General features: G+C 42.1%; 1 protein-coding gene across 3 annotated transcripts in view; it reads left to right on the top strand.

Annotated features, from left to right (window-relative positions):
* srebf1.S (sterol regulatory element binding transcription factor 1 S homeolog) overlaps positions 1-10,654 on the top strand; it is a 31,027-nt gene extending 20,373 nt beyond the window's left edge. For all 3 annotated transcript variants that reach the window (XM_018239324.2, XM_018239323.2, XM_018239325.2), the window contains exons 10-19: positions 523-784; positions 1,469-1,635; positions 2,617-2,785; positions 3,342-3,450; positions 4,281-4,390; positions 5,111-5,243; positions 5,454-5,616; positions 7,819-8,013; positions 9,275-9,386; positions 10,239-10,654. In XM_018239324.2, the coding sequence (XP_018094813.1) occupies positions 523-784; positions 1,469-1,635; positions 2,617-2,785; positions 3,342-3,450; positions 4,281-4,390; positions 5,111-5,243; positions 5,454-5,616; positions 7,819-8,013; positions 9,275-9,386; positions 10,239-10,294 (1,476 nt within the window). In that variant the 3' untranslated portion in view covers positions 10,295-10,654. The remainder of the gene's footprint in view (positions 1-522; positions 785-1,468; positions 1,636-2,616; positions 2,786-3,341; positions 3,451-4,280; positions 4,391-5,110; positions 5,244-5,453; positions 5,617-7,818; positions 8,014-9,274; positions 9,387-10,238) is intronic.
* Positions 10,655-13,053: the final 2,399 nt, after the last annotated feature.

Genomic DNA, 13,053 nt, shown 5'->3' with positions numbered 1-13,053 from the left:
ATTGTTTCCCTGCAGAGCAGTTAGGGACTGTCTGACAATTCCTATCCACAGCAGTAAATGAAGGGAGAATTTCACTGCATATTTAGTTCATTATAAAAATGGTACACATTTTTTAATTAAAGTATATTAGAGATATGTTTCTTCTTCAGTAAAGAAAGTAAAATTGGGATTTTATTTTTTTGCCTTTACATGCCTTTTAAGCCTCATAGACTCATCCAGACATGCTTTGTGGTGCATTGTTATAAATATATGGTTGTGACTGCTAGTGGTCTATAGAGAATGGTTCTTCTGGGGCAATATGGTAGCTCCCATTAACACATTTGCATTGAAAATAAATACTAGGTAAATACCCAGATATTAAAAAATATATATATATTTTCCTATAAAGTGAGATCAATGTGCTAACCTGCAAGGCCAAAGTGACTGCTCTAGAAGTTGCAACCCTTTTACACAAACATGTTACACAAGACCTGCATTCCATGGTGTGTATGGAGATTAATGTATGTTGCACACATGTCCTAGGGTGACTTTGCTCAGGCATCGCTACACCTTTGGATGGCGCTCAAAGCACTGGGACGACCCCTACCCACCTCGAACCTTGATCTGTGCTGCAGTCTCATGTGGAGTGTAATTCGCTATGTTCTCCAGCGCCTGTGGGTTGGTCGTTGGCTGGCGGCGCGGGCTGGAGGCTTTCGTAGAGACCACCAGCTAAAGGATGATGTCCGGAAAAGCTGCAGGGATGCTGCTCTTGTGTATCACCGTCTCCACCAGCTTCAAATGACTGGTATGTGGGGAGGATCCAATATTATAGCTCATACTGTGCCAATAGAATACAGGACATTTCCCATGCATGCTAATTCAAGGAACATGGTGCAAATACTAGTGTTTGTCTATAATAAAGGACAGGACGCCAGTGGGAAACACCATGAGTAGCTCTCTTTTTTTCATCCCACAAGCACAACAGAATGGCAGCCCACCACCAAAATCAACAGTTTGTTTTCAAAACCTACAAGCCATCTATCTATCTATCTATAATCTGTTTATCATCTATCTATCTATCTATCTATCTATCTATCTATCTATCTATCTATCTATCATCTTTCTATCTATCAATCATCTTTCTATCTATCTATCTATCTATCTATCTATCTATCTATCTATCTATCTATCTATCATCTTTCTATCTATCAATCATCTTTCTATCTATCTATCTATCTATCTATCTATCTATCTATCTATCTATCTATCTATCTATCTATCTATCTATCTATCTATCTATCTATCTATCTATCTATCTATCAATCATCTTTCTATCAATCATCTATATATCATCAATCTATTATATTTCTGTCTGTCCTTTTATCTATCATCTATCAATCTATCTATCTATCATCTGCCCTTTAAAAAACACCTTTATCAATAACAAAAGACTTGAGCTCAACTCAAGAATGTGGTATCTTTACTGCAGGGAAGCACGTTGGAGGCCACCTGTCTGCCGTAAATATGGCATTAAGTGCAGTGAACCTGGCAGACTGTGCCGGAAATGCCATCTCTGTGGCGACACTGGCAGAGATCTACGTTGGCGCTGCCCTAAGAGTCAAGGCCAGTCTTCACCGGCGCTTCCACTTTTTGGCGGTGAGTAAAATGGCTCATCTGATTTATTCATCTCACTGTGAAATAATTATTTGGTGATAGAGGGTGCATTTAAATTAGTCCTGAATAACCTATAAAATATATTTTTACAATACACAAGCTCTGAATATCCTGTAAATGATATCCTTATAAACTGTGATTAATGATGTCAGCACATATAATTGGTGCTTACTGATGTCATTTCTGTGACATGACTCCCTGTTGTACAATATGAAGATATTAGAAGTCACTTTGGAGTTCCGTGACCTGGGTAAAAGAACTGAGCTTTGACCTTTTGCCTTTACATGGGCATGGAACTCAACTGAATAAGCAGTACATTATTCACTATATAAAGGGTGCATAGTGTACTTGTGAAGCCTTGTCCCTTTATATGGTTGTGAAAATCCTCAGGGACGTCTAATATCCTTATCATTTACAGTAGGGGGTACATTATCCTTTATAATACAGGAGTGATACTCAGAGTTCCCTGTATAACTCAGCCTGCAGCCTTGTGCCTTTATATGGTCACAGAACAAACCCTCAGTGACTTCTAATATCCTTATCATTTACAGTAGGGGGTACATTATCCCTTATAATACATGAGTGATACTGAGCGTTCCCTGTATAACTCAGCTTGCAGCCTTGTGCCTTTATATGGGCACAGAACCGCTCAGTGACTTCTAATATCCTTATCATTTACAGTAGGGGGTACATTATCCTTTATAATACATGAGTGATACTCAGAGTTCCCTGTATAACTCAGCCTGCAGCCTTGTGTCTTTATATGGTCACAGAACAACCCCTCAGTGGCTTCTAATATCCTTATCATTTACAGTAGGGGGTACATTATCCCTTATAATACATGAGTGATACTCAGAGTTTCCTGTATAACTCAGCCTGCAGCTTCTATTATATGGCTATTTAATACCCATAATGTGCAAGACACACACTGAGTACTAAAAACCCCCCTCTTTCTTCGTGCAGCGCTTCTTCTTGTCTAGTGCCCGTCAGGTGTGCCTGGCACAGAGTGTCACTATCCCCCCTGCTATGCAGTGGCTGTGCCACCCTTTGGGACATCGCTTTTTTGTAGATGGAGACTGGACTGTGAGGAGCTCTCCCCGTGACACTATCTATAGCACAGCCGGCAGCACAGGTAATGGGCCCTTTAAGTATTAAAGGGATAGTAAGCCTCAGATTCTTTGTAAGTCATTAGGAACTAAATCTTTAAATACAGGACCTAAATCCAGTTTTCCTCTCTGCTCAACTTCCACCTGAGCTTTACTTAACTCTCATGGTGGGTTTAGTAAGCCGGTCACATATTTTTTAATGGTAACGATAGACAGGTAGAGATCTGTACTACAGCAGGAGCTACCTCTAATGGCCAGACGAATGCACTGCAACCACCATGGATAATACAACACATAAGACAAACTTATCAAAGGGTGAAGTTCACAGCTCTCTCAACAGTTGTACAGTTCTTTTCTGGTGAACTGTGTTGAACTCTCATCTTACCCTCGGATACATATATAGAGAAAAAGAACAACCAGTAACAGGCTGTGTGTAGAAAAGGCAATACATGCATCAGACACAGTGTAAAGGGGAACCATTAGCAGTGCAGAGTAGTTCAGTGTCAGAACTGTAACATACATACACACCCTGATTGATATATTGATCATTGTCCATCTGAGAATGTGTGTTTCTTGTCACAGTGGACCCCTTGGCCCAGGTGACCCAGGCTTTTCGGGAACATCTCCTGGAGAAGGCCCTGTACTGTGTGGCTCAACCAGAACAGGCCAAGCCCATGACAGAGGGCGAAGGGTAAGATTCCAATACAAGAGACTTTTGCCCCCTGTCCTTTTTTCTTTTACCAGAACTGTAAGGTGGTGTGAATGCATTTACTGTATATCAGACATAGACTACATGCCAGATGCACAAGCTTTATCGTGGTATTTACTTACCTTTCAGCCTAGTAACCTATGGCAACCAATCAGAACATTTCAATCATAATTGTAATTGCTCTAGACATTAACAGCTAACGGATAAATGGTTACAGTAACAAGGCAATTGTTTTCTGTGCCTTGTGTTTCTTATCTGTACACCCATTATCTCTACACCCATTATCTGTACACCATCCTACACCCATTATCTCTACACCCATTATCTGTACACCATCCTACACCCATTATCTCTACACTCATTATCTGTACACCATCCTGCACCCATTATCTGTACACCAATAATCTGTACACCCATAATCTGTACACCCATTATCCGTGCACCCATTATCTGCACACCATCCTGCACCCATTATTTGCACACCATCCTGCACCCATTATCTGCACACCATCCTGCACCCATTATCTGCACACCATCCTGCACCCATTGTCTGTACACCATCGTACACCCATTATTTGCACACCATCCTACATCCATTATCTATGCACCCATTATCTGCACACCATCCTGCACCCATTGTCTGTACACCATCCTATACCCATTATCTCTACACCCATAATCTGTACACCAGTTATCTGAACACTCGTTATCTGTACACCCATTATCTGTACACCTGATATCTGTACACCCATTATCTGTACACCCATTGCCCTGCGCTATTTGGATGCTCACTTGGCTTGTCTGTCCTGCAGGGAGTTTTCGGATGCACTGGAATATCTGCAGTTGCTGAATGGATGCTCCAACACAGCAGCCATCCCCAATCACACATTTTCTATCAGTTCTAGTATGGCAGCAGTCACTGGTAAGGCTCCATTTTGTTACTCATTTGGACTCGTAAAACAAAAGCTAATTGAATTGCTTTTCTCAGAATGCGGGGAGACACAGGAATAACCCATGGGGTAAAGTATATCTCTCTCGTGTACATGACACTAGAAGGGGAAAAAAAGACCAAAATTGAGGCTGATCTGTTTTTTTTTTTTACTGCTCACAGCCCCCTATCTGTCCTTCACTCTTTTGGTTCAGCCTTAATGGCCCAACTGTCAGCTGTGTCAGTCTTCATGGGCAGTTAGTGCTAGTCTTTGACATCAAGATGAACCAGTGTGGGCTGTAAAGATATATGTGGTGAAAACTCTGAACTCTGGACTTGCTGTTTCACTTTTCGTTCTAACAAAGGGACCCAGAGGGGTCAAGCGACTTCTTCTCAGTCAATCGATTATATCCATCATCTTTTATGCCTATCAATGGTCAACAAATGGGGCAGAGAAAGCCAATCTGGGTAGCTCCCTACTCAAGGCCAGTGGGTTTTCTCTTTTCCTTTTGATACTTATATTTGGGGGGGGGGGGGGAGCAAAAGGAGACCGAGCCAGACCAGGTTCTTCTCTAGATTTTATATTTCTCCTAGTGTCCTGTTCTTGGGCGGGAGGATGCTTAGAACCTGGGTAACATAGTATGAGATATACTGTAAGGAGATTTCTTTTGAAGTACATCTTCCGAATCAACATCTCTTGGCTCCTCTGCACAGGGACAGATCCGGTTGCCAAGTGGTGGGCCTCTCTCATTATCGTGGCTATTAACTGGCTGCAGGGCGATGACGAAGCAGCGCAGAGACTGTACCCGGTGGTGGAATACATGCCGAAGACTCTATACGCTTCAGAGTGAGTGGAATAGCCAGGAATGTTATGTTTTGAAGACACAAGCATTAGAAGGATATAAATACTTGGAAGCTTTCATATACTGTAGATACTTGACCTTTACTTTAAATGCCTATGTATGTTTTGTTAGTTTAGCACTGGGTCCCAAGTATACAGAATATAGAGATACGATATAGTTCATCCGCACACCATAACACTTTTACTTTTATTTAGGAATCCGCTGCCCAAAGCTGCTCTTTATGTCTTCAAAGCCGTGCGCACCTTGTTGGGAAAGCAAGACAGCAGTCAGGTCAGCTTGGGCCACTGTGAGAAGGCAAGTGGCTATTTGCGAGACAGCTTGAACATGGGCCCATCCAGCACTAGCAGTGTGGATAAGGTGAGGAGCCTCATTCTATCAGAACTGACTACTAAGTACTGTTGGGAGCATCTGAGCTAGATGAAGAGTGAAGCCTGTAATGCATTGAGCATCCATCTTGGTTAAAGGAGAACTAAATGTTAAAAATGCATGTGGCTAAAAATTCCATATCTTATATAGTGAACTTATTGCACGAGGCTAAAGTTTAAGCTTGTCAATAGCAGCAATGATCCAGGACTTCAAACTTGTCACAGGGGGTCACCATCTTGGAAAGTGTCTGTGACACTCACATGCTCAGTGGGCTCTGATTGGCTGTTGAGAAGCTAAGCTTAGGGCTCGTCACTAATTATCCAGCAGAAAATGAGCTTCCCTGGCTGTAATATAAGCTGATGCTACAGGTTTGCTGATTATTAAATTCTGATGCTAATTGCACTGGTTTCTGTGCTGCCATGTAGTAATTATCTGTATTAATTACTAATCAGCCTTATATTGTGACATTTCTATTCTATGTGTACTGTATATTGTGAGTGGGTCCCTAAGCTCAGTAAGTGACAGCAGCACAGAGCATGTGCAGTGAATCAGCAGAAAAGAAGATGGGGAGCTACTGGGGCATCTTTGGAGACACAGATCTTTGCTGCTAAAAGGCTGTGGTTGCCTTGGGCTGGTACAGAAGCACAAAACATAATGTACAACATTTCTACCTACTTCTTTAGTTAAAGGGATACTGTCATGTGAAAAAATGTTTTTTTTTTCCCAAATCGCATCAGTTAATAGTGCTGCTCCACCAGAATTCTGCATTGAAATCTGTTTCTCAAAAGAGCAAACAGAATTTTTTATATTTAATTTTGAAATCTGTCATGGGGCTAGACATATTGTCAGTTTCCCAGTTGCCCTCAGTCATGTGGCTCTGATAAACTTCAGTCACTCTTTACTGCTGTACTGCAAGTTGGAGTGATATCACCCCCTTCCTTTCCCTCCAGCAGCCTAACAGAACAATGGGAAGGTAACCAGATAGCAGCTCCCTAACACAAGATAACAGCTGCCTGGTAGATCTAAGAACAGCACTCAATAGTAAAATCCAGGTCCCACTAAGACACATTCAGTTACATTGAGTAGGAGAAACAACTGCCTGCCAGAAAGCAGTTCCATTCTAAAGTGCTGGCTCTTTCTGAAATCACATGACCAGGCAAAATGACCTGAGATGCACCTACACACCAACATTACAACTAAACAAATACACTTGTTGGTTCAGGAATGAAATTTTATATTGTAGAGTGAATTATTTGTAGTGTAAACAGTGTCATTTAGAAATACAAAACATCATAAAATCACAAGCTTTAGTTCTCCTTTAATGACTGTTCATGGTGTTCCTTGTTTCCATGTTATGCTCCTGTACTGGGCATTATATACCTGTGCTTTGTTGCATTGATGTAACTCACTCCATGGCCTGACTGTAATGGGAACAGCAGGTGCAAGTAGATGGAACTGTGGCTGCGGTGCATTGTAGTTGCATTGCATGTGATATCGGTGATGTGCAATGTGCCTGCAGTGCAACACAGAGGCAGTGCCGGATCTTCAATACAGAACCACATCATTATTATCCATAAGCTGCTAGTAAAGGACTGTTAAGATTTGGAAGGGGCCGTGTTGGAGGTTTGGTGGTTCACTGACCTAATATTTTGCTGGGATTTGTTGCCTTTCTGTACCATACTGCACTGCTGTTTATTTGTATAAGAAGGAAGGTGGTGAGACAAGTATAGACTAACGAAGCTTATATAGTGAATAAAGTTCCCCCTCTTGTAAGATATAAGGATATTATAAGTTACCGAGGAGTTTCATGACCATAATACAGTAACTTCTAATATCCTCATATTTTGCAACAAGGGACGCTTTATTTATTATAATACACAAGTTTTAGTCTTGAGACACAAATGACATCACTACTCACCGTTTATAACTGATGACATCAGAACTCCCCATTTACAAGGATGTCATTTACAAGATATTCATGGCTTTTGTGTATTATATTCTCAAACCCACATTTCCTAGATACTCATTAGCTACAAGGTTGGGAGCATGAACATTCAACTGCTAAAGAAGATGAATACAGCATGTGACTAAGCGGTCATTCTATACTGGCGAATAGAGTCATTAGCTGCTATTTCTATTTCTCTTTCCTCCAGCACAATAACCCCCTGTCCCTTTTTCTCCCTCTGCTCACAGGTAGCACAGCTTCTCCTCTGTGACCTACTACTGGTGACAAGGACAAACATCTGGCAGCAGCAACAACAGAATTCCCCAGGGCAGCAGCAGCCCAGTCTTGTGCATTCAGCTCCTCCTCACGAGCTGCGGGGATTCCAGTTGGATCTGAGCAGCCTACGTAGATTGGCACAGTCCTTCAGACCAGCCATGCGCAGGGTATGTACCATCTGTTAGTCTGGGGGGGACACTGAAGTAGTGGGAGTAATATGAAAAGGAAAGGGGTGGGAGTATATGAGAAGTAGAGCAGCATTTATTTGTAGAGATGCTCCTCCAGCGTGACTTGGGGGCAGATATACCAAAATGTGAGTTCAGATTTTAATAAATATATCCTATGGGATTTGTAGAAGGATATTTATGAGTGGGTGAAAATCAGAACTCCCCATTTGATAAAAAGAAAACCGAACCTGTTTCGGGTGAGCTGGGCTAAAAGGAGCCACTTCAAAAGCAATTGCATGCAAAGTGAAGCCTTCTGAAATGAGAAGGTATTGACTTGTCTCATGCCATACACACAGCACTGCCTAGCACGGTTGCCAGGTCTAATTCTCAAAACCAGCCAAAGTCGGCTACAAAACCAGCCCAAAACTAGCCAAGAGGCATTTTTTAAAAATAGCCCAAAAATAGCACAATATGAGGAGAGAAAATAAATGAAAATACGCCTTATTCAATTTTTCCATGAAGCAAAACGGGACAGATTCGCCCGTCACCAGGGACGTAATTACAGAGGGGGGCCCAGGAGGTATAGGGGTCCTAATTCATATACAATTTCAATAAATATTGGTAAAACAGGTCAACCTCTAGACATTTGGTGGCCAGCAGTTTTTTTTTTTCCCCAAAATTGTCTGAAATTGAGGAAATTCACCGGAAAATATGAGGGACGGAGACTGGGGTACAGAGTCCAACATCTGGTAACTCCTGTATTCTACACAAGTCAGTCCCATTGCATGCTGGGTATTGTAGTCTTACATTAAACTTGTTAAACAAAAACTACATTACCCAACATGCATTGGGAGACGCAGGCTTGGCACATTAGGGCAAGAAAAAAACTTTGGTTGTTTTCCAAAATATAAACCAGCCAAAGGCGCAAAAAGTAGCCCGAAACCGTACCTTGGCTAGTTTATACTTTCAAAAGCCGCCTGGGCTTTAAATTAGTGGCCCAATTTGGCTGGAAACCCGCCAAACGGGCAAACCCTGGTGCCTCGATACAAAAAAAATCAGGAGTGATTTGCATGTCTCCTCCCATGATGCCTTATGGGCAAATTAAAACTCTCATTTTTGGTATTTAGGCAGTGCTATGAGACCAGTAAATACCTTATCACTTTGCATTTGATAAATACACTTCCAAAACCCCATAGGAATGAATAGAACGTGGGTCAGTTTATATTTATTACAATCTGCCCCTTGATGTTTGGTCTCTTAGGTATTTCTACACGAAGCCACAGCTCGGCTAATGGCCGGCGCCAGCCCCACGCGGACACATCAACTGCTGGACCGCAGCTTGCGCAGGAGGGTTGCACCATCCAGCAAAGAAGGTGAGAGCTTTGTACATGACATCATAGACCACCAGACACAGACATGTGATGTAATAGGAGGCATAGACTTTAATATTTAACCCAATCTCTGCCACTGCATCCTCTAGCACTGCCCTAACTATTCTTGCTGAGCCTTCATTTCACCTCTATCTGCTTGGCACATTAACAAAAGCCTAACTAAAGAAGTAGCTAGAAATATTGTACATTATGTTTTGTGCTTCTGTACCAGCCCAAGGCAACCACAGCCCTTTAGCAGTAAAGATCTGTGTCTCCAAAGATGCCCCAGTAGCTCCCCATCTTCTTTTCTGCTGATTCACTGCACATGCTCTGTGCTGCTGTCACTTACTGAGCTTAGGGAGCCACTCACAATATACAGTACACATAGAACAGAAATGTCACAATATAAGGCTGATTAGTAATTAATACAGATAATTACTACATGGCAGCACAGAAACCAGTGCAATTAGCATCAGAATTTAATAATCAGCAAACCTGTAGCATCAGCTTATATTACAGCCAGGGAAGCTCATTTTCTGCTGGATAATTAGTGACGAGCCCTAAGCTTAGCTTCTCAACAGCCAATCAGAGCCCACTGAGCATGTGAGTGTCACAGACACTTTCCAAGATGGTGACCCCCTGTGACAAGTTTGAAGTCCTGGATCATTGCTGCTATTGACAAGCTCAAACTTTAGCCTCGTGCAATAAGTTCACTATATAAAATATCGCATTTTTAGCCACGTTCATTTTTAGGCTTTAGTTCTCCTTTAACCCATGTTAGCATTGCTGTAGTACACAGATGGTACAGGGAGACTGGCCTGAAAGAGACTGAAGTTGTTTCTCTTTCGTCCACAGATATGGTCCGATTGGTCAGCTGCAGTGTTACCCTCCCGACGCTGCCTTGTCAGTAATCTCTGATTGGTTTAAAGAAAGCCCCGCCCTCACAGGGTTTGTATCTGCAGTGTGCCCTCTTCCCCAGGGCCAGCAGCACCCACAGGAGACTTATCTCAAGCCATGCAGCAGGACTGTGCCACTCAGGAGAATGAGGGGGAGTCTTATCCTACTCTCGTACACTACCAAGGCCAGAGAAGAAGCATGGCTCCACCGTTCATGACTCTGCTAGAATGTTTTTACCATTAAGCAACGCCATTCTCTATTCTACATTTAACGCCCAGCTTGTAGCTCATTGGTTCAGAGGATCTTTCTGACCCTTGAAAAGAAAAAAAAATCAGTTGCAAAATATTATTTGTATTTAAACTTGTTGTTCTTCAGTTTGACGTGTTGTCTCCATTGTTTGGCATTGAGTCATTGACTCACCCTGTTTCCCATGGCAGAGCTGGAAACCTTGTATCTCTCCACTGAGACTGCCCCCTAGTGTTTATAATGTGCAGCGCTCACAGGGAAAGTGCACTAGGACAAATAAGCCTTGAAGGATGAGTCTTAAAGGAACAGTAACATCAAAAAATGGAAGCGTTTAAAGTAATAAAAATATAATGCAGTGTTGCCCTGCACTGGTAAAACTGGTGTGCTTGCTTCAGTAACACTACTATAGTTCATATAAACAGTCTGCTGTGTAGCCATGGGGGCAGCCATTCAAGCACAGGATACACAGTCAATAACAGATAAGTACTACTATAGTTTATATAAACAAACTGCTGTGTAGCCATGGGGGCAGCCATTCAAGCACAGAATACACAGTAGATAGCAGATAAGCTCTGTAGAACATAAAGTTATCTGTTATCCACTATTTAACCTGTGCCATGTAGCCTTTTTTCAATTTCCCCCACTGCTACACAGCAGCTTGTTTATATGAACTATAGTAGTGTTTCTGAAGCAAACACATCAGTTTTACCAGTGCCTGTATTCTATGGCAGCATAGGTATTCCCCTGTACTAAGCACAATTCTGCAGGAACAGTTCCCTAAGTTTGCTCATAGTCTGTACAGAGAGATCCCATAAAACTATGGCAGCATAGGTATTCCCCTGTACTAAGCACAATTCTGCAGGAACAGTCCCTAAGTTTGCTCATAGTCTGTACAGAGAGATCCCATAAAACTATGGCAGCATAGGTATTCCCTGTACTAAGCACAATTCAGCAGGAACAGTCCCCTAAGTTTGCTCATAGCCTGTACAGAGAGATCCCATAAAACTATGGCAGCATAGGTATTCCCCTGTACTAAGCACAATTCTGCAGGAACAGTCCCCTAAGTTTGCTCATAGCCTGTACAGAGAGATCCCATAAAACTATGGCAGCATAGGTATTCCTCTGTACTAAGCACAATTCAGCAGGAACAGTCCCCTAAGTTTGCTCATAGTCTGTACAGAGAGATACCATAAAACTATGGCAGCATAGGTATTCCTCTGTACTAAGCACAATTCTGCAGGAACAGCCCTTAAGTTTACTCCTAGCAGTACAGAAAGATACACTGGCTCTGTCTTTAGTTCAATATAATAAGGTTCAGAAATGAAATCTAGACTGAAGCAGCTTCCATAGGTGAGTGATGGATATATATCTTTAGGAATCTTAAATCTTCCCATTTCTGAATTTAATGGGATATCCAATCCTTTGAAACTTTTGGCTGGGACAACACTCAGAGAGACCTATTCCGCAGCAAATGTCAGGCAACTGCTGTGCCTACTGGGTTCTATTCTTTTTAGTGTACCTTCTGTGGGCACAGATTCATTTATTGTTCATTCGCTAATCAACCGGTAATTGGACTGTTTATCCATTATTTAACATAAGCAATCAGAGCTGTGTCATTTATCTCGAGGGCAGTGATTTGCAGCAGTGCCATTTTCCAAGGATTGTAGTGGGCTTTTGTTTCTACCGCTCGTTCTTGCTGCATGCTCCCCCTTGTGGCAGAACAGAGAATCAGTTTATGCATTTTGGATTGGGTTGTTTCTAGAAAAAAATAATCAGGGCTCACTTCCCTGCCATGTGTTTGTCCTGTCAGTGTTATAAAGGCCCTCAACATGGCACCCTGGTCACGGGACCCTTTTTAACCCTACGCTTTCCATAGTTCCTCTCTCTTTATTCAGCTTGTTAAGCCATGATGCAGTGTGACTTTTCTTGCCAGCATGGCTTCCCAGGCTGAGAATGTCTAGCTTCTGGCAATATACAGGCCTTAGGCTGGGAGTTGTAGTACAGCGAGCTGATGGCTGGCAAGAAAGGAGAATGGGTAATGGGCTTGATATTATGTAAATATTGTAAGGAAGAACCTCCCAACTCTATTGCTTCTCTTTTTATTTTCTTAGTTCTGAGATGTTTTTGTACAGAAGATTTATCCAGAGATATTTATACATTTCTTATATAAGGACAAATAAAGTAGCTTTGGCTTTGCACAATGTCCCCTGTGCTTCCTTCCCTGCTTGTCTCATTGGTTTGCTGTACCTCGTCTCCAACAGGGATTGGTCTTGTGGCTTGATAATGACAGATAAACCTCATTTTCTTCTTGACCATTTCTCACGACCCCTTAGCTTCTCAACAGCAGCCCAGAGCACACTGAGCATGTGCAGTGCCACTGACACTCCTAACAAAATCCAAGATGGAGAGCTGGTCTGGGCAAATTTGAAAGTCTGAATCATTATAGATATGGAACTGCTAAATGTCTAGGCCTCTTCAGTAAGTTATCTATATCTATATAGATATATATATACACACATACACATTT

This window comes from Xenopus laevis, chromosome 9_10S, assembly GCF_017654675.1.
Source record: "Xenopus laevis strain J_2021 chromosome 9_10S, Xenopus_laevis_v10.1, whole genome shotgun sequence".
Taxonomy (NCBI): Eukaryota; Metazoa; Chordata; class Amphibia; order Anura; family Pipidae; genus Xenopus; species Xenopus laevis.
The sequence above is the reverse complement of the archived record's forward strand: the minus strand, read 5'-3'. Positions and strand labels throughout refer to the sequence as shown.